The following is a 26,669-nucleotide window of genomic DNA, read 5'->3' as shown; positions in this document are numbered from 1 at the left end:
GATTAAAACTGTGAGCCCCACGGGGGACAACCTGATCACCTTGTATCCCCCAGAGCTTAGAACAGTGCTTTGTACCTAGTAAACACTTAACAAACACCACCATTTATTTATTTATTCATTTTTGCCCTAAGTCACTCCTTAGTGCAATGCTCGACGCATAGAAAGCCCTTACTAGCAGCATGGCCTAGTGGATAGTCAGAAGTCATGGGTTCTAATCCCCATGCAGCCACCTGTCTGCTGGGTGACCTTGGGCAAGTGTGTTCACTTCTCTGGGCCTCGGTTCCCTCACCTGGAAAATGGGGGTTGAGACTGTGAGCCTCATGTGGGACAGGGAAGGTGTCCAACACGGTCAGCTTGTATCTGCCCCGGCGCTTAGAGCAGTGCCTGGCACGTAGTAAGCGCTTAACAAATACCATTATTATGATGATTATTCTAATCATAAAGGGGGCAATAAATAATATATACAAAGACTGGGCCCTTTTTCCTTCTGCTCCTCCTCCCCATTCCGCCCTTCCCCTCAGGACTGTGTATATTTGTATATATTATTATTTATTACCCTATTTATTTTGTTAATGAGGTGTATATCTCTATGATTCTATTTATCCTGATGATGTTTTGTTTTGTTCTGTTTTGCTCTGTCGTCTGTCTCCCCCTTTTAGACCGTGAGCCCGTCCTTGGGCAGGAATGGTCTCTCCCTGTTGCCCAGTTGTCTCTTCCAAGCACCGAGTCCAGTGTTCAAATAAATAGAGAAGTAGCATGGCTCAGTGAAAAGAGCCCGGGCTTGGGAGTCAGAGGTCATGGGTTCGAATCCCGGCTCTGCCACTTGGCAGCCGTGTGACTGTGGGCAAGTCACTTCACTTCTCTGGGCCTCAGTTCCCTCATCTGGAAAATGGGGATGAAGACTGGGAGCCCCACCTGGGACAATCTGATTCCCCTGTGTCTCCCCCAGCGCTTAGAACAGTGCTCTGCACCTAGTAAGCGCTTAACAAATACCAGCGTCATTATTATTATTATTATTATTAAATATGAATGAATGAGTGAGTGAATGAATACGATTGAATGAATGATTACTAAGAGCAGTGAGAGCCGCGCCTGGACGAGCGCCCTCTCGTGGGGAGCGCGAGAAGGTCACGGGGAGGAGAGGGGTCCTGGCGCCTCCGGCCCGAAGCTGCCCGCGGAGGTGCCTGCTTGAAGCAGGAAAGGCGGCGGCGACGGGCGCCGCGCCTTGGGATCGGAAAAACGAGCGGTTGAGGCCAATCGCCGCTTCCAGCCGGCCGCTGGGGGCGGGTGGGGGGGGGGGTCTCCGGTTACGAGGGGAGGGAGGGGAGTCGGGCGGGGGCGGCCTCCGCGCATGCGCGGCGGGGACGGGGGGGGGGGGGAGGCCCCCGCGCGCGTGCGCGCCCCGACGTCCGGGGCGCCCCTCCCCCACCCCCTCCCGTCTCCTCAGGCGGGCCGGGCCTGGGCGGCGCCGTGTTGGGCGGTGCCCTGTGCGATACGCTGTGCGATACGCTGTGCGATACGCTGTGCTCCGGACCGTCATGCCGCTGTACGAGGGCCTGGGGAGCGGCGGGGAGAAGACGGCCGTCGTCCTCGACCTGGGAGAGGCCTTCACCAAGTCAGTGTCCCGCCCCAGCGGGCGGCGCGGCGGCGGCCTCCACAAACACGCACAACAACACAACAACACAACCTCCTCCCCCATCTCCCTCTTTCATTCCTTCATTCACTCGTATTTCTTGAGCGCCTAGTATGTGCAGGGCACTGGGCTAAGCGCTCGGAATGGACCCCTCGGCAACAAGGACCATCCCAGCGACGGGCTCACAGCCTAAAATCAGACACACACACGCAACACCACAACACAACCTCCTCCTCCCCACCTTCCTCTTTCATTCCATCATTCACTCGTATTTCTTGAGCGCCTAGTATGTGCAGAGCACTGGGCTAAGCGCTCGGAATGGACCCCTCGGCAACAAGGACCATCCCAGCGACGGGCTCACAGCCTAAAATCAGACACACACAACACAACAACACAACCTCCTCCCCACCTTCCTCTTTCATTCCATCATTCACTCGTATTTATTGAGCACCTAGTATGTGCAGAGCACTGGGCTAAGCGCTCGGAATGGACCCCTCGGCGACAAGGACCATCCCTGCCCAGCGACGGGCTCACAGCCTAAAATCAGACACATGCACACAACACAACAACACAACCTCCTCCTCGTCTCCTTCCTCCTCTCCTTTCCCCCTCCTCCCCACCATCCTCTTTCATTCCTTCATTCACTCGTATTTCTTGGGCGCCTACTAAGTGCAGAGCACTGGACTAAGCGCTTAGAATGGACACCTCGGCGACAAGGACCATCCCTGCCCAGCGACGGGCTCACAGCCTAAAATCAGACACAACACAACACAACACAACCGCTCCCTCCTCCCCACCTTCCTCTTTCATTCCTTCATTCACTCGTATTTCTTGAGTGCCTACTATGTGCAGAGCACTGGGCTAAGCGCTCGGAATGGACACCTCGGCAACAGGGACCATCCCTGCCCAGTGACGGACTCACAGCCTAAAATCAGACGCACACACAACACAACAACACAACCTCCTCCTCCTCTTCTCCTTCCTCCTCTCCTTTCCCCTTCCTCCCCCCCTTCCTCTTTCATTCCTTCATTTAGTCGTATTTATTGAGCACTGACTCTGTGCCGAGCCCTGGGCTAAGTGCTTGGAATGGACAGTTCCTCTCCTCCCCGCCTTCTCCCCACCTTCCTCTCCTCCTCCCCTAAACGCTTAACAAATGCCAACAGTATTATTATTATTATTATTATTGTTATTATTATTATTCTCCTCCTCCTCCCTCCCCTCCTTTCCCCTTTCTCCCCACCTTCCTTTCCTCCTCCCCTACTTTCCCTCTTCTCCCCACCTTCCTCTCCTCCTCCCCTAAACGCATAACAAATACCAACATTATTATTATTCTCCTCCTCCCTCCCCTCCTTTCCCTCTTCTCCCCACCTTCCTCTCCTCCCCAAGCGCTTAATAAATACCAACATTATTATTATTCCTCTCTTCCACCTTCCTCCTCCCCTTCTTTCCCTCTTCTCCCCACTCTCCTCCTCCCCTAAGCACTCAATAAATACTAACATTATTATTATTATTATTATTCCTCTCCTCCTCCCTCCTCCCCCCTTTCCCCTTTCTCCCCACCTTCCTTTTCTCCTCCCCTCCTTTCTCTCTTCTCCCCACCTTCCTCTCCTCCTCCCCAAGCACTTAGTAAATACCAACATTATTATTATTCCTCTCCTCCTCCTCCTCCCCCCCTCCTTTCCCTCTTCTCCCCACCTTCCTCTCCTCCCCCCCAAGCACTTAACAAATGCCAAAATTATTATTGTTACTATTCTTCCTCTCCTTCTCCCCTCCTTTCCCCCCACCTTCCTCTCCTCCTCCTCCTCCACCCCTTCCTCTCCTCCCAGGGCATAGAACAGGGCCTGTCCTGTAATAATAATAAGGATGGTATTTATTAAGCGCTTACTGTGTGCCAACCACTGTTCAAAACCTCCAGTGGTTGCCTGTCCACCTTCGCCTGAAGCAAAAACTCCTCCCTCTCGGCTTCTAAGCTGTCCATCCCCTTGCCCCCTCCTACCTCACCTCCCGCCTCTCCTTTTCCATCCTAACCCGCACACTCTGCTCCTCTGCCCTTGACCTCCTCACTGGGCCTCCTTCTCGCCCATCCGGCCGTCGACCCCCGGCCTCCGTCCTACCGCTGACCCGGAACACCCTCCCTCCTCAAATCCGCCAAACTAACTCTCTTCCCTTCTTTCGAGCCCTACTGAGAGCTCACCTCCTCCAGGAGGCCTTCCCAGACCGAGCCCTCCCTTTTCCCTCCGCCCCTCTTCTCCTCCCCATTCCCCCTCCTCTCTCCCTCTGCTCTACCCCCTTCCCCTCCTCACAGCATTCATCTATATATATATTTTTTATTACTCTGTTAATGATGTATATATATATCTATGATTCTGTTTATCTATTTTGATGGTATTGATGCCTGTCTTCTTGTTTTGTTGTCTGTCTCCCCCCTTCTAGACTGTGAGCCCGTTGTTGGGCAGGGATGGCCTCTATCTGTTGCTCAATTGTACATTCCAAGCGCTTAGCACAGTGCTGTGCCCACAGTAAGCACTCAGTATGATTGAATGAATGTTCTAAGTGCTGGGGGAGATAACAGGGTAGCAAACCCTTAAACAATACCACTCTTATCACTGTCGCTATTATTTAACCTGAGGGATTTTTTTTTTTTCCCCTGAAGAAACTTAAGCAGCCTGGCGCAGTGGATCGAGCCTGGGTCTGGGAGTCACCAGGTCATGGGTTTTAATCCTGGCTCTGCCACTTGTTTATGTCTGTGACCTTATGCAAGTCACTTCATGGGTTCTAATCCTGGCTCTGCCACTCGTCTATGTGTGTGACCTTAGGCAAGTCGTTTCACTTCACTGGGCCTCAGTTACCTCATCTGGAAAATGGGGAATAAGAGTGTGAGCCCCATGTGGGACAAGGACTGTGTCCATCCCGATTAAGTTGTATCTCTCCCATTGCTTAGAACAATGCTTGACACAGAGTAACCACTTACCAAGCACCATAATTATTATTATTATTCCCTCAAGTTTTCAACCAGTGTTGCTGCCTTCCACCCGGCTTCAACTTGCTTCACTTCTGCTAGGCCAAAGCTCTGCCGAGCATCAAAGCCCTCTTGAAACCCCACCTCCTCCAGGAGCCCCAACCTGATTATTATGGTTTTTTTCCCCCCAGAGTCACATCCTCCCAACTATCATCACAGCACTTCCACACGTATAGCTTCTCATCACACTTTTGTGCATATTGATTTTCGGAACTTATTTTAAGTCTTTTCATTCATTCACTTGTGTTTGTTGAGCGCTTACTGCGCAGACCACTGTACTAAGCGCTTGGAAGAGTAGTTTGTAAGCTCCTCTTGGGCAGGGGTCGGGTCTTCTACCTTGAATGCATTCTTCGAAGCGCCTCATCCAGTGTCCCGCACATTTTGGACACCCAAAAATGATCTTGAGTAATTACAAGCCATGTAAAGAAAAGAAAGGAATCCTCAAGGTTTAAAAATGTCCATTTGCCTTTTTCAGGTGTGGATTTGCTGGTGAAACAGGGCCAAGATGTATAATTCCTAGTGAAATAAAGAAACCTGGCATATCTAAGGTATTTACAATTTAATATATAGTATCCTAAAATGTAGTGTTATAAAAGAATACTTTGAATAAGAAGTATGTATAGTCAAGAGAAATGTTTCAGAAAGAAAGCGAATATTCCACTGCACTACTTGGAAATATGTCTATTCCACTGTCTCCTTTTATAATTCTTGTTTTTCTTCAGGGAATCACCAGGCTGCCATTCCACATAACTCTTCACTCATCCTTGAAACCTTTGCCCTGTAATTTAAAAACGGGTGTCTCTTACACAAACAAAGGCTTATCAATGAGTGGAATGAGAATTGATTTTTTTTTTCATTGACTCACATAACTAAGTAATATTCCACTTCATGACTCATCCTAAAATGTGTGGAGACAAGCTTTACAACTTTATGTAATGAATCTTTGCCCGGTCAATTGCGCAAAATAAAATGGAAAATTTGCCGAGAGCTGTTGTGCTTCCTCCTATCTGTAATTTTTATTTTTTATTTTATTTTATTTTTTTAGCCACTGTCTCCCCTGCCCTAAAGGAGCTTACAGTCAAGTGGGGAATCATTCATTCATTCAACCGTATTTATTAAGTTCTCACTCTGTGTAGAGCACTGTACTAAGGGCTTGGGAAAGTACGATACAGAAATAAAAAGCGGCAATCCCTGCCCCCGATTGAGCTCTCTTATCTGCCTCTCCCAAGCACACAGTACAGTGCTCGACACCCAGTAGGTGCTCAGTAAATACCACTGCTTGTTTGATTTTGACATTGAGGGAGTCATGCCGATCATTTAATAGTTGAGAATAACTGAGAAGCCGCATGGCCAGTGGAAAGAGCATGAGCCTGGGAGTCAGAGGAACTGGGTTCTAATCCTGGCTCTGCCACGTGGCTGCTGTGGCACCTTGGGCAAGTCACTTAACTTCTCTGTGCCTCTTTTACCTCATATGTACAATGAGGAGTAAATCCTTCCTCCAACTTAGACTGGGAGCCCCATGTGGGGCAGGAACTCTGTCCAACCTGATTAGCTTTTACCTACCCCAGCGCCTACAACCCTACTAACAACGGTGAGCGCTTAACAAGTATTATTATTATAGTTAACATTTCTGCTGCTCAGCTCAGGATGGGGTTCAGAGCCCGGGATGCCCTGACCTGGGCGGGAATAATCGCCTTCCTCAATCTATCAATGGTATTTATCGAGCGCTTACTATGGGGACAGCACTGTACTAAGTGGTTAGAAGATAAAATAGCGTTGGTAGACATGTTCCCTGCTCACAGTGAGCTTACAGTCTAAAGCATTCATATAATTCCCTGTGCCTTTGAATGATCTCTGACTTACCGAAACAGAGCTTTCGTTTTAAAACTTGCCTCCCCGCATAATATCATTGCTTGATATTACGAAAGGCATGGCATTAGAAAATGAAACCCAACCAGGAATTTCTTCATTGAAAAATGATATCTTTCACCATTTCAGCATTCTTGAATGATGTTTTTTCAGATTCAGAACATGTTCAGCGTTACCAAAATGGCTACAAGTCTTATTTTCACATTTTATGTCTCCGCAGCCTATTAAAGTTGTTCAATACAACATTAATACGGAAGAACTGTATTCCTACCTGAAGGAATTCATCCACATGTTATACTTCAGGTGAGATGGATTTATGTTTTGCCTTTTGTTTGTGATTGTGTGTCTTAGTGTGGCTCAGTGGAAAGAGCCCGGGCTTAGGAGTCAGAGGTCATGGATTCTAATCCCAACTCTGCCACCTGTCAGCTGGGTGATTTTGGGCAAGTCACTTGACTTCTCGGTGCCTCAGTTTCCTCATCTGTAAAGTGAGGATTAAGACTGTGAGCCTCAAGTGGGACAGCCTGATTACCCTGTATCTACCCCAGCGCTTAGAACAGTGCTCGGCACATAGTAAGCGCTTAAAGAGGTCATGGATTCTAATCCCAGTTCCGCCACCTGTCAGCTGTGTTACTTTGGGCAAGTCACTTAACTTCTCTGGGCCTCAGTTACCTCATCTGTAAAATGGGGATGAAGTCTGTAAGCCCCGCATGGGGCAACTTGATCACCTTGTATCCCCCCAGGGCTTAGAACAGTGCTTTGCATATAGTAAGTGCTTAACAAATGCCATTATAATAATAATGATTATTATTTCCCTCTGTGCAGTAATCGCCTGCTGATTGAAATCTTTCTAGAGCAACGTGTTTGGTTTCCCAAACCTCCATAAACTGCACTTCAAAGATGGGGTTTCTGTGAACTTAGTTACTCCCATCGGACATGCTCAATGAAATAATAGTGATAATTGTGGTATTTGTTAATAAAATGAAATAAGGTGAATTCTAGGCCCCTTCTCACCCTGCTTTCCTTGATGCAGAAGCAGAACTAGGGGCCACAAGGAGATGGGGAGAGCCTCAAGCTCCCCTTTCCCCAGAGGAACTCCTGGTTTGGGGTGAGGGTCAGCCTGTCCCTCTGCCTGTGGGTCGAAAACGGGTTTGCATGATGCCCATTGCTGAAATAGGTGGACAGAGGCCAAGAGAAGGGTGACCGAAGAGACTGGGGGGCTGGGAACAAAGGCGTGGATCTCATCTCCGTCCGGCAGGGTCCTTTTCTTGGTGGGCAACTCTGATCCGGAATGAGGGGTGGGCATGTCTGTTCCCTGCAGGGGCATTTCAGAGATTAGTGTCCATATCACCCCAGGGCCTCCGGGCTCTGCGACGGTGGTCGCCGATCGTTCGTGTCCAGGGGCAGCCACCCACTAGGACGCCTGGGGTGAAAAGTCGGGTGGCGGGTGTCCCATCACCCACAGACCTCCCGTGTTTCGGGTGTGAAGGCTCAGAGGCGGTAAAACACCCAGATGGGTGACTCGGGGACGCCGCAGATCCCGGAAGGGGCAGTTCCCAGATTCCCCTTGACCGAGATCCGTTTCCGAACTCCCTTCCCAGGCATCTGTTGGTGAACCCGAGAGACCGGCGAGTGGTGGTGATCGAGTCGGTGCTGTGTCCCTCCCACTTCAGAGACACTCTCACCCGCGTCCTTTTCAAGTACTTCGAGGTACCTCTTGCGTTCGACTCACCCACGCCAATGGGCGACTCCTTTCGCAGCTGAAATCAGAGCCTCGGTATTGAGCGTCAGGGGCGGTTGCAGCCGTTATTCACAGTCCCAGGCAGGAGCGGGAAATTTTCCTTTTGAGAGTGGGGGTGAATTTGGGATGGGGCTGGGGGAGAGAGACACAGAAACCCAGCGCTGGGTCCACAGGGTCGGGGGAGGGTTGGGGAGGGTCAAGGGGAGGGGGCCCAGAGAAGGTGTTTGGGGCTTGGCTTGGATTTCTTTCCTGCTAAGACTGGACTATGGAGGTGAAGCTCAAGGCTGCTCGCTTCACCTCCATCATTCCGATTCTGAGGGGCATCGATAATGAGCAACAAAGGCTGAAAGATCTCCCTTAGCCGGCCCCCAATCACCTATCATAAGGAGACTCTCCACAAACCCCACAAGATATTTTTAGATAAGGGATCGCCGCCTAATTTTAAGACTCCTTGAGCGTCTAGACCCGTAAGCTCGTCCCGGGCAGGGAATGTGTCCGTTTATTGTTGTTTTGTACTCTCCCAAGCCCAAGTATAGTGCTGTACACGCAGTAAGCATTTAATAAATACGATGACAGAGTGACATTCTGAACCTCCACGTCCTCAGCGACCGTTCTCCCTTTAAGCTTTTTGGTTCTTTTACAGGTACCATCTGTACTTTTTGCTCCAAGCCACCTGATGGCTCTTCTGACGCTGGGGATCAATTCGGCCATGGTCCTAGACTGCGGCTATCGGGAGAGCCTGGTGTTGCCTGTATCTTTTGTTGGTAGTAATCGATGGGCAGTTCCCAAAGTGAATCTAGAACAGGTCATTGACACCCCCATCAGCCCGTAGAGGTCTGCGGTATTCTGGAGCAGGTTAACCTGTAGCCAAAGCTGAAATCAGAGGTCCGTAATTACTGTCATTACATATATATTATTATTTTCATGTTTTTTATTATTTTTTTAATTTCATATCAGAACGTAGGTTTAGGGGAAGGGTAGGTTTTCCACCCATTGGGCTCTTAGAGGTGAGAGGAGCGTGTTTCCACGGTGAGATTTTCCAGGCTGCTGTTTCAGAACCGTAATAATAATAATAATAATGGTGGTATATGTTAAGTGCTTACTATGTGCAAACCACTGTTCTAAATGCTGCGGGGATACAAGGTGATCAGGTTGTCCCGTGGGGCTCACGGTCTTAATCTCCATTTTACAGATGAGGTAACTGAGGCACAGAGAGGGAAAGTGACTTGCCCAAAGTCACACAGCTGCCAAGCGGCGGAGTCCGGATTCGAACCTCTGACCTCCAAGCCCGGACTCTTTCCACTGAGTGAGGCAGAGTGAGCTTAGGAAAATAACAGAGGAGGGTACATTCTCTTAGTGCCTCAGGTGCCGTTTCTCTCTGACTGAGGGTCACGGGCAAGCTAGGGGCCCTTTGGACTGTTGTCGGAAGGCTGAGCGGAGGCATTGGAAAACGATCCAACCTTTCCCGGGAATGGATCTGGGCCTCGGGTTTCTCCAAGTGCGTGTGCACCCTTTTTCCCCCTCCCCACCGTCCCCCACTAGGCCATGGGGATCTGGGACTTTACCGGAAGGGGTCGGTGGGGATGAACTTTTTCGGCATCCCGGGCCCCGCTGTCTGCCAGGTGGCAGCCCGGCTGCATGGAGCCCTGGGTCCAGCCTCAGCCCACCCCAGCCCAAAGAAGATTCAGATCTCGTTGCTCTGAACGCGGTTCACCCAGTTTGCCCGATAGATGCAGGATCGCATCTGTGGAGACGAGGTTAGGTGCTTGGGTTAAGAGCCCGCCCGATTAGCGGGCCACGTTCAGGATTCCGGTCACCCCAAATCTCCGGCTTCACCCACCCAGAGCCCCGGGCGCTTCCCGGTGAGCTCTGACCCAGCAGCTGTGTTGCAAAGGAGGGGTAGGGTAAGGATGGAGGCGCATGAGGTCTGAGGTATCCCCTGCCGAATAGACCATAGCAACCTTCCAAGGGTGGACCTGAAGGCGGATCGATGGTCCTCGCTTCCCTCCAACGGCCGTTTCCGGGCAACGAGAGGCCGACCCGGTCGGGTTCTCCCTGCCTCGAACCGTGTCCGCAGTGGGAATCGCAATATGATACCGTAATAATAATTATTATCGTAATAATACCGTTCCCTAGGGCGGACAGAAGGATTCCTTGACCCTGCCGCTAGGTGTACGAAGGAATTCCGGTTCTGAATTGCTGGGGAGCGCTCCCCCTTGGGGGGAAGGCTCTTCACAGGTGAGTGTCCCACGCTCAGAGATGATCCGCTTCCCGGGATCCCAGCGCCAGAGACTCCAGCGTCTGCTCCGGCATTTCTCCTCCGTCCCCTTCTCCTTCTCATCTTCTGGCTGTGAATTATTCCCTGGCTGCCTCTCTCACTAGGCCGGAGCTCTTTGAGATGAGGGGTCATCTTCTCTTGTAACGGCAGTGTTCTCTTCCATGCACTTTAGTAAGGTGCTCTACCCACACTGAATCAGTACTGTTAATCGATTCATTGATCGAATAAGGAGTTTCTGGGTATGAATCGGTCTCACGTCTATCTGGCTCCACATTATCTCACTCTCTTTGCCGGAAGGCATCTGGGAATAAGGAAGCGAGCTTGGGATGAACGCATTTTCACTTCAGTCACTTTTCACAACCTTTAGGGAGCTGGAGTCCCAGCTTTTGGAGCAATGCACCGTGGACACGAGCGTAGCCAAAGCGCAGAATCTTCCGTCAGTGATGGGTGAGGCCGGGTCTGAACCCCGCATCGAGGCTGGGTGAGGGGCGGGGGACAAGGGCCCGCTCTGGCTCATGCCCATCTCCTGTTCGGCAGCTAGGCGGGAGCCTCTTCTCCCGGGGCCGGGGCCACTCGCCGATCCCCGTGGTTTGAGCGTGGGAAAGCTGCCCTCTGAAATGCAGTTCTAGCTGCACTGGTGGTACCCCGGCCCACCTCTCCCAGTGTTCATCTGAGGCCCTCGGGAAACACGGCTCCGAGTGAATCCCCTTTCCCTGTGAGAATCAGTGGGAACAGGGTGGGCGAAGTGCTGGGGAAAATGGTCCCGGCAGGCAAGAGGACCTGGAAAGGTTGTCCTTCCCCCAGCGTTGGAATAAAACAGATTACACCGCAGCCTCCGAACGGTGGGAATGGGATGCCGGGTGGAAGTTTGTGCCGAAGGGAATGTGGGATGAGAAAGAACCTCCAAAGGTGCCCATTGAGCGGCAGCGTTAACCCCTGACTGGCCAGCGGCATCTTGGAATGGCCGGCCTTCCCGCCCGCCCGGTTCCAGAGCGGGGAAAATTTCTCCTGCCGTAGGGGCTTTCTCACCTCCCAGACTCCTGCAGCCCAAGTCTCAGAAAGAGGGGGTAAGTAGGCTGGGAAGTGTTGGCCCAATTTTGAACTCTCGGTGCCATCTTCATCCAGGGCTCAGAACTACCAGGAGAGCTGGTGGAATCTTCCTGGGGCTTGGGTCATACTGACTGTCTCAGTTTGAGAAGACTGCAGCAGCACACGACGGAACAGCTAAATTTGCGTTAATTAGGCAGCCGTTGGCCGTATTAACGTGGAGTTCGATGTGGGTAGGGAATGTGTATATCAATTCCTTGGTATTGTATAAATCAGTGGTATTTACTGAGTGCTTGCTATGTGCCTCTTAGACTAAGCTCACTGTGGGCAGGGAATGAGTCTTCTGCATTGTTGGGTTGTACTCTTCCAAGCGCCTAGTACAGTGCTCGGCACACAGGAAGCACTCAATGCTGTTGGTGGATTGAAATCTGCTTTAAAAGGCTAGGAACTTCAGTCTGCTCCCTGGAACTAAATCCACTGAAGCATTGCGCTTTCCTAAAGAGCAAGTTGCTCTTTGCGGCTGCTTTATTTTTCCAAAGAGTTCCTGCTTATGCCCAACTGCCGCTCTGTCTCGGCACTCTTAGTCCAATAAATTGAATGTACTGAAAGTTTCAATTTTCTAAACAGTGTCTGTTTTCTTTCAGGGTCAGTTCCAGAAGTCATCTTAGAGGACATCAAAGGTAAAACTCTCCACCTGATAAATTTCCTTCTCCCGCTAATTTCACAGCTTCCTCTTGACTGGGGTCCACACCCAGTGCGGTGGGATCCACCGCTTTTCCTCCCAAAGGCTGGAGGAGTTTTCTGACGTTTTTGTGTAGCCGTGCTCGTAGGGTTAGGCACAAGATGGGTGACTAGAGAACGCTTATGAAATGGCACTTTGCATTGCGTACGACGGGAATTGTGTTGAGGCCATCGGTGGCTGTCGCCTGCGGTGAATTCTAAACTCGTTCCCAGTGGCAGACTGGTAACAGTGCCTAAAAATCGCGGTGAGTCTGTGCTTTCCGCATATTATCCGAACATGAAAGCTATAAAACGTCCTGGAATTCTTGGAGTCGTCAAAGCGATGTGAGGGGGAGATCTGTTTTATTGATTATATCCCTTTTCCAAATGTGAGGGTTTGGGTTTTTAGTCGTTAAGGTGTTGAGTCATCTGCCTCTCAGACTTCACGCCCAGAAGCTGTAGTTGCTTCCGGACAGGCCTCACCTCACCACGGTTAAACAGTAGATTTGGGCAGGAACTTTCTGCTGCCAGGATAGCATTAGGTGCAAGTTAGGCCACCTGCGTTCATGCTAAGTCCAGGACAGGTAGACTTGCAGAGAGGCGAAGGCAGTCAGGTCCTCTGGGCCCTTAATAGTAATTATAATAACAATAATAATAATAATGGTGCTTGTTAAGCACTTACTATGTCCTAAGCACGGTTTTAAGCACTGGGGTAGGTACAAGGTGATCAGTTTAGACACAGTCCCTGTCCCACCCGGGGCTCACAGTCTTAATCCCCATCTTACAGATGAGGTAAATGGGGCCCAGAGAAGTGAAGGGACTCACCCAGCAGACTTGCGGCGGAGCTGGGATTAGAACCCAGGTCCTTTGACTCCCAGGTGCTCTATCCCATTAAGCCACGCTGCCCTTCCCGTGGATTGCAGCTTGTTTCGTAACACCAAGCGCTAGCAAACCATTAGCGGCCCCAAGTCCCGGCTTAAGGGAAAGGACTGACTGTTTTTTTTCCATTAAGTGCGCACCTGTTTTGTCAGCGACCTACAGCGAGGGCTGCAAATCCAGGCAGCAAAATTTAACATCGATGGCAGCGCCGAGGTAGGTTGGATCCGTATTTACTGGTTTTTCCGAAGGCAGAAGGTGACGGCCCCGTCCTAACACCCCCGGCGTTTGTGTTTTTAGCGGCCCCCGCCACCTCCAAATGTAGACTACCCGCTCGACGGAGAGAAGATTTTACACGTCGTCGGCTCGATCAGGTCAGAGACAAAGCGGACTAGGTTTACATTTATCGTTCAGCCAGTGGCCACAGCGGGTTTCTGTCACGGCCCCGGCATTCGTTATAATGTGAGAAATTAATTCTGTTCTGTAGAAGAGGAAATGTACCGGCTTAATCGTTGCCTGGGGAAACGGTAGTTTTCAAGTGAACACTAACTGAAATACGCCCAGGGATCGACTTTCTGTCCTTGATGAACTGCGAATTCTGTGGTTAGCATTTCTTCATAACGAAACGCACCAAACTCCGAGTGTAATTTGTGTTTGTCCCAAGTCCTGTCAGAGTTCTGCTGGTAAAAGGAGTTGTCTCAGCCTGCTGGTCCCTGAGTGGATCACATCGTATTTACTGAGCTCTTACTGTGGGCAGAGCACCGTATTCGGTGCTTGGGAAAGTACAGCGGAGTCGGTAGACGCAGTCCCTGCCCACGAGAAGCTTACAGTCTACAGATCACAGTAAAATGTTATCTACTCAACTGAGTTTAGATATTAACCTTCAAGTCATCAGTTTGAAAGCAGAGATCGGGAGAACTGTAGGTTGAGGGGCAGGATGAAACTCATCTTCCTAAATTAGTTTGGAAAGCAGACTGCTTTGGAAAGCAGACTGCTTAGAGAAGCAGCGGGTCTAGTGGATGAAGCACGGTCCTGGGAGTCAGAGGACGTGGATTCTAATCCTGGCTCCACCACTTGTCTGCGGTGTGGCCTTGGGCAAGTCACGTAACTTCTCTGCACCTCAGTTCCCTCATCTGTAAAATGGAGATTAAGACTGTGAGTCCTAGGTGGGACAAGGATTGTGTCCAACCGGATTACCTTCTGTCCACCTTAGTGCTTAGAACGATGCCTGGCACGCAGCAAGCGCTTAACAAATACCATTTAAATGCAGGGGATTAGGGGGAGGGGACTTAGCTACATCCGATATCTTGGGCCTGCAGTTAGAGCATCCAGAAGGATCGAGGAGTTCACCATATCAGAAGAAAGCTTGCGCAGAGACTAGAACAGAATGTGGTCAACCGACCTTTTTGCTAGAAAACCCGGAAAAATGATCACGTCCCTTCGCGAATTCATTTGGAAATGGTTGAATTCCTCTGTCAAAGGCTGGAGTTTCGTTTAGGAAATTTTACTCAGTAAAAATTAAATTTTACTTTAATCTGAGCACCATCCAGGCTTCTGTCACGTAGCTGAATCAGGATTGAATGTCCAGTGGGGACCCCTCTCCGCCTCACCCCCCAAAGTGACTCTCCGGATTTCTACCCCTCTAGAGATTCCGTGGTGGAAATCTTGTTTGAACAAGACAATGAAGAGAAGTCCGTGGCCACTTTAATTCTGGATTCACTCATTCAGGTACGTCCTTCTCAAGAGCTTTTTCGTTGCGTGAGAGGCCGCGGCCGTTTAAAATCGAAGCAATCCAATTGCTCTGGGCAACGTTGCCGTTGCCCGCAGCTCCTTTATCCTGCTTTTGAGGAATCGACCGTGACCAAGGCACTCATGTTTGTGCTAAGGTTTTGTGGCCAAGAGTCGAGCGAGCCTGGGACGGAGCGAGGGGTAGGGGGATCGCACACTCGCTCCTAGAAGCTTTTGGGAGCGGCTTGGGCAGGGCTACAGAGAGCATCTTCCGGAATACCGGCAGCCTGAAAGCCAGTTCTACGGCTCGAGGCCTAGGCTGGGGGGAGTCGTCATTCTCAGAGGGGATCGGGCTTGTCTCGGACGATCGTGTCCCGTTCTCTCTGGCATCCCCGGCCCCAGTCAGAGCGGGAGGAGGTGGCCGGCCGGCGGGGCTACGGCCGAGTGCCCGGATGAAGCTGGACGGCCTTCAAGGGTCTGGATCCCGGGGCCGACGGGGACCGCTTCCCAGCGCTGGCTCTGCCGCTGCAGTGGTGGAATTCAAAAGCGACTCTTCAGTCAGTCAGTCGTATTTATTGAACACTTTCCGGGTGCAGAGCACTGTACTGAATGCTAGCTTGCGGGCGGGGAACGTGTCTGTTTATTGTTGTATTGTACCCTTCCGAACACTTTGTACAGTGCTCTGCGCACAGTAAATGCTCAGTAAATACGACTGAATGAAAACAGACACATTCCCTGTCCGCGACAAACTTACAGACTAGTCATCCCACCGCTCCCTCCCCCTACGGAAGTTGGCTAGACTGGGCGATGGAGAAGGGAAGGGATCCCCATTCCCTCTGCCCCTGAGAGCTCCAAGGCAGGGCCGGACTTTGGCGAGAAGCTGTGGAAGAAAGATCTGCCCCTCACTGGACGTCCCCCCTTCTGTTTCCCGCCAGTGTCCCATAGACACCAGGAAGCAGCTGGCCGAGAACGTGGTCGTCATGGGCGGCACCGCTATGTTGCCCGGGTTCCTGCATCGGCTGATGGCAGAAATCCGCTATCTGGTGGAAAAACCAAAATACAAAGACGTGCTGGGCACCAAGACGTTCAGAATTCACACGTCCCCCGCAAAGCCCAATTGTGTGGCCTGGCTGGGCGGTAAGGAACCTGGCTCTTAGATGTGAACGGGGCTCTGTCTGGAGTAAAGGGATCCCGTGGCCCATCCCAGTCAGTTAATAATAACAACTGTGGTGTTTGGTAAGCGCCTACTGTGTGCCAGGCACTGTACTAGGCACTGGTATGAATGCAAACAAATCAGGTTGGACACAGTCCCTGTCCCACGTGGGGCTCACAGTCTTAATGCCCATCTCAAAGGTGAAACTGAGGCACAGAGAAATGAAGTGACCTGCCCAACGTCACACAGCAGCCTAGGGGTGGAGCCGGAATTGGAACCCAGGTCCTTCTGACTCTCAGGCCCGGGCTATATCCACTAGGCCACATTCCTTCTCAGTCTATCCTCCATGTTAAATCAGTAGTACTTACTCAGCTTCCGTCATGTGCAGAGCACTGTACTAAGCACTTGGGAGAGTACAATAGAGTTAAAAAGCATGAGCATGAGGAGCTTGCAGTCTAGGGGAGAATGACGTCCGACGGACCCAGTCCGAGGACTTCGCTCGCTTCAACCCGTTCCTCAGCTCTCCCGCCGACGCCGAGCTGTACAGAAGGAAAAGCAGTGCCGTAGGTGGAGAAGTACCTACGTTAGAGAAGCGGTGCAGCTTGGTGGGTAGAGCGTCGGCCCGGCAGTTGGAAGGACCTGGGTTCTAACCGCGGTTCCGTCCCTCGTCAGTTGTGTGACCGTGGACGCATCACTTAACTTCTCTGTGCCTCAGTCACCTCATCTGTAAAATGGGGATTAAGACTGAGAGTTCCAGGTGGGACATGGACTGTGTCCAAGTTGAATACCTTCTATCTACCCCCAGCGCTTAGAACAGTGTCTGGCAGGTAGTAAGCTCTTAACAGATACAAAAAAACCCCCGGAAAGCTTGAGGTAAATCTTCCCTCGTCCTTGTAGTTTTGTAGTGGGACGGGCTGGGGAGTGTTAAGGCCATAAATGAGCCCCCTGATGTGTGGGAAGGTGGTGGGTGGGGTTTTTTGGGGGGGGAAGGAGGGGCAGGGTGTGCGGGTGGGTGCGTACGCACACCCGTAAGTGTCCGTCCTTCGACTTCCGTAATTCTGCCACACAGGAGCCATCTTCGGCGCTCTGCAGGACATCCTGGGGAGCCGGTCAATCGCCAAAGAGTATTACAGTCAGACGGGCCGCATCCCAGACTGGTGTTCGCTCAACAACCCGCCCCTGGAAATCGTGTTTGATGTGGCGAAAGCCCCCCCGCCCCTGATGAAGAGAGCGTTTTCCACCGAGAAGTAAAGAAGTGAGACCTAAGCTGACCCTAGAACAGAGCCTGCTTCTGCCTAGCTGATTTAATCTTAAAACAGTTATTACTCACTTGGAAAGGAATTACCTGTGGTAAGAGCTGGGATTCGGTGGTGCAGGATTTCGGAGTGGGAGAAGGGAATTCCCCCGTAAAGGGTTTCCGCCTCTGCCCTTGTCGGGCTTGGTTTTCTCATGGGGATAATTGTTCAAGTGAGCGCTTGAACTCGGAATATTTATCCCTTCGAATCCCCCACCACAGCTTCATTTGCAGGTTTGGGTGTCTCCTCTCCAGTTCCAAAATCCATCCCAGTCCTTGGAAGCCCTGCTCGAGTTTCCACTTTCGTAGTGTAGTGATTGCATGAGTCCAGTGATGCACAGCGAGTTGTCTCACGTATTAAAATGGGTCCCTTCAAAGCGATTCTGCTGTTTTATTGCCGGATTTACAGGGCCATCCTTTACTTCGGAAACCTGCTCAGTTGGCCCCAACGCTCTTCCATGTTGAACTGACGACGGTCCCTTTGGTCAGGCGGGGGTAACGAGGGATGCCCCGTGGCCAGCTCTTTCCGCTCAGGAGCCCAGCCTCTGCCCGGGGTGAGGTCACTTCTCCCTTTTCGGGGTGGGAAGGAGATGGCCATGGGCTCTCTCAGCCACGGAGGGGAAGACTACCTCTGGCCAACCTTGCCCCCTCCTACCTTACCTCGCTGCTGTCCTACTACAACCCAGCCCACACACTCCGCTCCTCTAATGCCAACCTATTTACTGTTCCTCGATCTTGCCGCCGACCTCTCTCCCGCGTCCTGCCTCCGGCCTAGAACACCCTGCCCATCTTCAAACCCCACGGACCGTCAGTCTCCCCACGGTCAAAACCTTATTTGAAGGCACAACCCCTCCCGACTAACCCCTCCTTTCCTCTTCTCCGACTCCCTTCTGTGTCACCCTTGCCCTGAGATTCACCCTTCCCTCAACCCTACTGCATTTGTGTCCATATCTATAATTTACATTAAATGTCTCTCTCCCCCTCCGGACTGTAAGCTCACTGTGGGCAGGGAAGGCGTCTACCAACTCTCTCGTACTTTCCCAAGCACTCAGAACAGTGCTCTGCACGCAGTGAGCACTCAGTCGATACAACTGATGGATTGATCAGCTCCCTCTCCTTCCCCCCATCCCACCACGGCTGAACTGGCAAGCCCCTGGACCCCTGACCCTTGGGAGGGTGCAGGGAGGCAGGAGGCCTGTTGCTAAAGCGGTCGTTGCGAGCAGGGAATGTGTTGTTGATGGTGATCTTGTACTCTCTAAAGCGCTTAATACAGTGCTCTGCACACGGTAAGCACTCAATAAATAAAATTGACAGACTTTCTCTGGTTAGGGACTCACTCCAGTACACCGGGAAACTCCAGCTGCCCCCTGCTTCCCGGATTCCAGTCGGGGTCCTGATGGGGGCCGTCTTGGAATGTACATACACATTGGTACACGCAGTCACGGACACCTATTAGGGGAAGACATTCTCGGCCTCTGCCCCCAGGTAAATCCGGGCACAGCACTTTATTTCTCCTCCCTAGTGGGAGAAAATCGGTTTATTGGTTCATTCGTCTTCAACTTAATGTATTTTACATCAGTTTTCTTTCCCCGTTTTATCAGCTTTCCAATCTGTTCGATTGGATGATATTGAGGATTTGGATTTACACCCCCCAAAAGGCGAAGAAATAGGCACCTTAATGGGTCGGTTTAACTTCAGATTTGCCGAGACAGCTTTTGAATTGCGTTCATGCCGATCTTTAAATTGCGCCACGTGTATTAAGAGGAGAGCAGATTCCAGGAGCCCATCCGTCTCCCAGCGAAACAGCCTGTCCTTCACTCACTGGGCTGGGCTCTGTGATGAAGTGACTAAATGTCCAGCTCGTTTGGGACCGTCCTGAATCCTGCCATTGCCGCGTCCCGCTCACTGGCCCCCCGCCGGCTCCCGGGAGATTCCTGGTCTAGCTGTTCCCCGCTTTAAGATTTCCTTCAGTCTTCCTGCTCGGAAGAGTGAATGGAACTGACGGTGCAAAGTCCAGATTTTCAGCAGACAAGAAGGGCTCAGAAGCAAAAGGTAACATCTTTGTAGAACCCAGAAGGGGGATTCATAATAATTGTGGTACTCGTTAAATGCTTATCACGTTCCAAGCCCTGGGGACGATACAAGTTAATCAGGTTGGACACAGTCCCCGTCCCACATGGGGCTCACGGTCTTAATCCCCATCTTACAGATGAGGTAACTGAGGCAGAGAGAAGCAGAGTGACACAAACTCACGGCGGACATGTGGTGGGGCTGGGATTAGAACCCAGGTCCCAAGCAAGCTGGAAGACAAACGTGACTGACCCTGGACAAGGAGAGCGAGAAAGCTTTTGTGAGGAAGGAGGGGTGGGCAGTTGAAGGATAGGGAATGCCACTTGTCAGCTGTGTGACTGTGGGCAGGTCACTTCACTTCTCTGGGCCTCCAGAGTCCAGAGGACCTGGGGTCTTCTCCCAGCTCTGCCACTTGCCTGTTGTGTGACCTTGGGCCTCAGTTACCTCATCTGTAAAATGGAAATTAAGAGTGTGAGCCCCACGTGGGACAGGGACTGTGTCCAACCTGATTAACTTGTATGTACCCCAGTGCTTAGAATAGTGTTTGGCACATAGTAAGCGCCTAACAAGTACCATAATTATTATTGTTCATTCATTCAATCGTATGTATTGAGCGCTTACCGTGTGCAGAGCACTGTTTTAAGCGCTTGGAATGTACAATTCGGCAATAGATAGAGACGATCCCTGCCCAATAATGGGCTCACAGTTATTGAGCCCGTAACTCAATATGTTATTGAGTAGGTGAGGACTCACCAACTCCCTCTCCCTTTTTACTTCCTTTCTTAATGATAAAATGCTCATAATGGTGGTGGTATTTGGTAAACACTCATTTTATACCAAGCAGCGTACTGGGGTAGATACAAGATAATCAGGTCGGGCCCAGACACCGTCTTTCACTGGGATCCTGATCTAAGGAGGAGGGGAGACTAGCTATTTAATTCTCATTTTACAGGTGACCCTGAAGCCCAGGTAAATTCCTGCCAAGTACATGGATCCCTGGAAATCCCACTTCCCTGAAAACAAGGAGTTGTGGAATGAGGAAAGAGGCTCTGAAAGGTTGAATGACTTGCCCGAGATCCTAGATTCATATCATTTGATATTTGCCCAACCCCAACCCCATAGCACTTGCGGTGTTTAAATTATATATATGAATATATTCATTTATAATTACATACGTGTGATTTTTCTAATTAGATATATAATAGAGAAGCAGCATGGCTTAGTGGAAAGGGCCCGGGCTTGGGAGTCAGGCGTCGTGGGTTCCAATCCTGGCTCCGCCACTTGTCAGCTGTGTGACTTTGGGCAAGTCACTTTACTTCTCTGGGCCTTGGTTATCTCATCTGTAAAATGGGGATTGATTGTGAGTCCCATGTGGGACTATCTGATAACCTTATGTCTTTCCCAGCGCTTAGAACAGTGTTCAGCACATAGTAAGCGCTTGTTTAACAAATACCATCATTATTATCATTATAATTTAAACACCACTATCTATATTAGACCAAGTTTAAAATATATATATATATATGTAATTTTTATTAGTGCCTGTCTCTCTGGACTGTAAGCTCATTAGGAGCAGGGGTGGTTTCTGCTAATTCTGTTGTACTCTCCCAAGCGCTTAGTACAGTACAAACTATAAATAGCATTGATTACTATCCTCTAGCAGGCCAGTGTTAGAGGTGGGACAGTAATCTCCTTGTGGGCAGGGAGTCAGGAGGATCTGGGTTCTAATTCCGCACCACGTGTCTGCTGCGTCACCTTGGGCAAATCACTAAACTTCTCGGTGCCTCAGTGACCTCATCTGTAAAATGGGGATGAAGACTATGAGCCCCACGTGGGACAACCTGATCACCTTGCATCTACCCCAGTGCTTAGCACATAGTCAGTGCTTAAATACCATTATTATGATGATGACTGTTATTAAGAAAGAGGGGAGACACAAGATGTGCCCTGAGCTGCCTTGTGCCTCCAAGCTGTTTGCACCCCCGCTGTTCTGAACAGAGCCTAAAATACAATCAATCAGCGGTATGTACTGAGCGCTTACTGTGTGCCGAGCACTGTACTAAGCGCTTGGGAGAGTCTAATATCACAGAGTTGGTAGCCCCATTCGCCGCGCACAACGAGATTACAGCCACTGGAAGGGGCCGGGCAAGTTCATTCAGTCCATATTTACTGAACGCTCACTGTGTGCTGAGGACTGTAATAATAATGATGATTATGGTATTTGTTAAGCGCTTACTATGTGCCGAGCACTGTTCTAAGCACAAGTGCAAGTCCACGGATTCTCTCTGATGGAATAAATCCCTCAGGCTCCGAGGTCCCGGACAACGGATTCAAGTCTTCAATTTTACCCTTTAGTCAATTAGTCAATAATTAATTAATTAGCGAAGCAACGTGGCTCAGTGGAAAGACCCCGGGCTTGGGAGTCAGAGGTCATGGGTTTGAATTCCGCCTCTGCCACTTGCCAGCTGTGTGACTGTAGGCAAGTCACTTAACTTCTCGGTGCCTCAGTTCCCTCATCTGTAAAATGGGGATTAAGACTGTGAGCCCCACGTGGGACCTGATTCCCCTGTGTCTACCCCAGCGCTTAGAACAGTGCTCGGCACATAGTAAGCGCTTAACAAATACCAACATTATTATTACTTTTTTGTTTTGCTGTCTGTCTCCCCCTTCTAGACTGTGAGCCCCTTGTTGGGCAGAGATGGTCTCTATCTGTTGCCCGACTGTACGTTCCAAGCGCTTAGTCCAGTGCTCTGCACCCAATAAACGCTCAATAAATACGATTGAATGAATGAATGAATGAATGAATGAGCCCTTTCCCTCTGCCCCTCCTCCCCATCCTCCCTATTCCCTCCCTCTGCTCTTCCCCCCTTGCCCTCCCCACAGCACTGGTGCATATTTGCATATATTATTTACAACTATTTATTTTACTAATCATATGAATATATGATTCTATTGATCTATTTTGATGGAATTGATGCCTGACTACTTGTTTTGTTTGCTGTCTGTCTCCCCCTTCTAGATTGTGAGCCCGTTATTGGGCAGGGATGGTCTCTATCTGTCGCCCAACTGTACGTTCCAAGCGCTTAGTCCAGCGCTCTGCACCCAATAAACAATCAATAAATACGATTGAATGAATGAATGAATGAACCCTTTCCCTCTGCCCCTCCTCCCCATTCCCCCTTTTCCCTCCCTCTGCTCTTCCCCCTTCCCCTCCCTACAGCACTGGTGCATATTTGCATATATTATTTATTACTCTATTTGATTAATCATATGAATATATGATACTATTGATCTATTTTGATGGAATTGATGCCTGACTACTTGCTTTGTTTTGTCGTCTGTCTCCCCCCTTCTAGACGGTGGGCCCCTTGTTGAGCAGGGATGGCCTCTCTGTGTGGCCCAATTCTACGTATCAAGCGCTTAGTCCGGTGCTCTGCACGTAGTAAGCGCTCCATAAATACGGTTGAATGAATGAATGACTGAATGACTGAATGAACAACCCAACCCCAAAGTAGTGGGGAGGACGCATGCGCAGCGCAGCTCCTCCCCTGCCTTCCCAAGGGGGAATCCAAAGGCATTTCGCAGCTCCCGTGGGAAATTAAAAGTTAAAGGGGACTGGATCTTGGAGTGGAGTAAGATCCCAAATGAGGAAGCGGTAGGCATCCCATTGGAAAGACAAAAGGAATTAAAAAAAAAAAGCTTTCGCCCAACGTGGGGCTCGAACCCACGACCCTGGGATTAAGAGTCCCATGCTCTACCGACTGAGCTAGCCGGGCAAGTGAAGGCCTTCATCCTGATTTCTCTGCTTGACGGTCAGAAACCCGGCTCCCTACTTCTTTTTATGTCATTTTCGGATTTAACCCTCTAATCAATCAGTCAATCGTATTTATTGAGCGCTTCCTGGGTGCAGAGCACTCTTCTAAGCGCTTGGGAGAGTCGAAGAAACAATAAACAGACACATTCCCAGCCCACAACGAGCTCACGGGCCTCTGTTGGGTCGGGATTGTCTTTATCTGTTCATTCATTCCTTTAGTCCGTATTTATTGAGCGCTTACTGGGTGCAGAGCGCTGTACTAAGCGCTTGGAAAGTACAATTCGGCCGCAGATAGAGGCAACCCAACAACGGCCTCACGGTCTAGAAGGGGGAGACGGACAACAAAACGAAACAAGGAGATGGGCCTTAACACCAACAAAATAAATAGAATTATATATCTATACACCTCATTAATAAAATAAATAGTATAATAAATCTGTACAAACATAAACAAGTGCTGTGGGGACGGGAAGGGGGTAGGGCAGAGGGAGGGAGTAGGGGGGATGGGGAGGGGAGGAGGAGCAGAGGAAAACGCTGTAATAATAATAATAATAATTATGATTGTATCTGTTAAGCGCTTACCATGTGCCAAGCACTGTAGATACAAGGTGATCAGGTTGTTCCATTTGGGGTTCACTGTCTTAATCCCCATTTTCCAAATGAGGCAACTGAGGCACAGAGAAGTGAAGTGACTTGCCAAAGTCAGACAGCTGATAGGTGGCAGGGTCGGAATTAGAACCCACGACCTCTGACTCCCAAGCCCGTGCTCTTTCCATTAAGCCACACTGCTTCTCTAAGTGCTTAGTACAGTGCTCTGCACACAGTAAGCGCTCAATAAATACTAATGAATGAATGAAAAGGGGGGTTCAGTCTGGGAAGGCCTCCTGGAGAAGGTGAGCTCTCAGGGGGGCTTTGAAAAGGGGGGGAAGAGAGCAGATGAGGTAATTGAGGCACAGAGAAGTCAAGGGACTTGACCCGAGGCTACACAAGTGGTGGAACTGGGATTAGAACCCAGGTCCTTCTGACTCCCAGGTCCCTGCTGTGGAATAATAAAATAATAATAATTATGGTACTTGTTAAGCACTTCCTTTGGGCCGGGCACTGTACTAAGGTTAAATTAAAGTTAAAATTAGAATGAAATTGGAAGGTTAAAGTTGCATCTGTACTTTCCAAGCGCTTAGTACAGTGCTCCGCACACAATAAGCGCTCAATAAATACGACTGAATAAATGAATGACTAGAATCTCCAGTGTAGCTCTGGACTGAGCTCATTGCGGACAGGGAAAGTGTCTGCCGACTTTGTTTTACTGACCTTTCGTAAGAGCTTAATACAGTCCTCCGCACCCTGTAAGCGCTCAGTAAATACCACTGCTTGATTCATCGGAATAATATTCGTTAAGCGCTTACTATGTGCCAGGCACTGTACTAAGCGCTGGAAGGTTAAATTAAAGTTGCATCTGTAATTCATTTCTATTAATGTCTGTCCCCCCCATCTAAACCGTAAACTCGTTGCGGGCAGGGAATGTGCCTGTTTAGCGTTATATTGTACTCTCCCAAGCGCTTAGTACAGTGCTCTGTACACAGTAAGCGCTCAATAAATACAAATGAACGAATAATAATAATAACTGTGGTGTTTGTTAAACGCTTACTATGTGCTAGTTACGGTACTAAGCGCTGCGGTAGATACAAGGTAATCAGGTGGGACACTGTTCCTGTCCCACATGGGGCTACCAGTCTTAATCCCCATTTTCCAGGTGAGGGAACTGAGGCCGAGAGGAGTGAAGTAACTTGCCCGAGGTCACACAGCAGACAGGTAGAACTGGGATTAGAACCCAGGTCCTTCAATCGTATTTATTGAGTGCTTACTGTGTGCAGAGCATTTATTCATTCATTGAATCGTATTTATTGAGCGCTTACTTTATGCAGAGCACTGTACTAAGCGCTTGGAAAGAGCAATTCGGCAACAGACGGAGACAATTCACTCATTCATTCCATCGTATTTATTGAGTGTTTACGGGGTGCAGAACACTGTACTAAGCGCTTGGCAAAGTATAATTCGGCAACTGATGGAGACCATTCATTCAATCGTATTCTTGGAGCGTTTACTATGTGCAGAGCGCTGTACTGAGCGCTTGGGAAGTTCCATTCAGGGGGAGACAATCCCTGCCCAAGAAGGGGCTCACGGCCTAGAAGACCTCATTATAGTGGAGCAGCAGCGGCTCAGTGGAAAGAGCCCGGGCTTTGGAGTCAGAGGTCATGAGTTCGAATCCCAGCTCTGCCACTTGTCAGCTGTGTGACTGTGGACAAGTCACTTAACTTCTCTGTGCCTCAGTTACCTCATCTGTAAAATGGGGATTAAGAATGTGAGCCCCAGGTGGGACATCCTGATTCCCCTGTGTCTACCCCAGCGCTTAGAACAGTGCTTGGCACATAGTAAGCGCTTAACAAATACCAACATTATTATTATTATATTAATAAGCGCTCAATGTGTGTCATGCACTGTTCTTAGCTCTGGGGAAGGTCATAGTGGACTCATTCCCTGTCTCACATGGGGCCTCCAGCCTGAGGAGGGAGGTTTGAAACCCCCTTTTATGATTGAGATTCTGAGGGGGCTGAAGACAACAACCCTGTGGTGGGGCTCCCGGTCTTCAACCCCATTTGACAGATGAGGGAACTGAGGCTCTGAGAAGTGAAGTGACCGGCCCAAGGTCACCCAGCTGACAGGTGGCAGAGGGGGGATTAGAACCCACGACCTCTGACTCCCAAGCCTGGGCGCTTTCCACTGAGGCATGCTGCTTTTCTTATGAATGGATGGGTGGGTGGATGTATCTGCCCTAGCGCTTAGAACAGTGCTCTGCACATAGTAAGCGATTAACAAGTATGAACATTATTATTATTATGGATGGATGTATCTCCCCCAGCGCTTGGAACAGCGCTCTGCACATAGTAAGCGCTTAACAAATACCAACATTATTATTATTATTATGGATGGATGTATCTCCCCCAGCACTTGGAACAGCGCTCTGCACATAGTAAGCGCTTAACAAATACCAACATTATTATTATTATTATGGATGGATGTATCTCCCCCAGCGCTTGGAACAGCGCTCTGCACATAGTAAGCGCTTAACAAATACCAACATTATTATTATTATTATGGATGGATGTATCTCCCCCAGCGCTTGGAACAGTGCTCTGCACATAGTAAGCGCTTAACAAATACCAACATTATTATTATTATTATGGATGGATGGATGGATGTATCTCCCCCAGCACTTAGAACAGCGCTCTGCACATAGTAAGCGCTTAACAAATACCAACATTATTATTACGGATGGATGTATCTCCCCCAGCGCTTAGAACAGCGCTCTGTACATCATAGTAAGCGCTTAACAAATACCCACCTTATTATTATTATGGATGGATGGAGG

At 49.8% G+C, this 26,669-nt stretch overlaps 1 protein-coding gene and 1 non-coding gene across 2 annotated transcripts; one reads left to right on the top strand and one right to left on the bottom strand.

Moving 5' to 3' along the window:
* Nucleotides 1-1,409: 1,409 nt before the first annotated feature.
* ACTR10 (actin related protein 10) lies at nucleotides 1,410-17,736 on the top strand. Its single transcript, XM_029079186.2, has 13 exons — nucleotides 1,410-1,615; nucleotides 5,128-5,200; nucleotides 6,742-6,824; nucleotides 8,120-8,228; nucleotides 8,903-9,010; nucleotides 10,430-10,497; nucleotides 10,905-10,984; nucleotides 12,229-12,264; nucleotides 13,317-13,396; nucleotides 13,481-13,554; nucleotides 14,827-14,908; nucleotides 15,844-16,045; nucleotides 17,131-17,736. The coding sequence occupies exons 1-13, from the start codon at nucleotides 1,539-1,541 to the stop codon at nucleotides 17,310-17,312; spliced, it is 1,254 nt and encodes a 417-aa protein (XP_028935019.1). The 5' UTR covers nucleotides 1,410-1,538; the 3' UTR covers nucleotides 17,313-17,736.
* A 5,392-nt stretch (nucleotides 17,737-23,128) lies between these two features.
* Nucleotides 23,129-23,201, bottom strand: TRNAK-CUU. The gene has a single exon. It is a non-coding gene; the product is annotated as a tRNA-Lys (tRNA).
* Between the last annotated feature and the right edge of the window lie 3,468 nt (nucleotides 23,202-26,669).

The sequence above is a fragment of the Ornithorhynchus anatinus genome, chromosome 14 (assembly GCF_004115215.2).
Source record: "Ornithorhynchus anatinus isolate Pmale09 chromosome 14, mOrnAna1.pri.v4, whole genome shotgun sequence".
Taxonomy (NCBI): domain Eukaryota; kingdom Metazoa; phylum Chordata; class Mammalia; order Monotremata; family Ornithorhynchidae; genus Ornithorhynchus; species Ornithorhynchus anatinus.
This window is presented reverse-complemented; position numbering and strand designations above follow the sequence as displayed.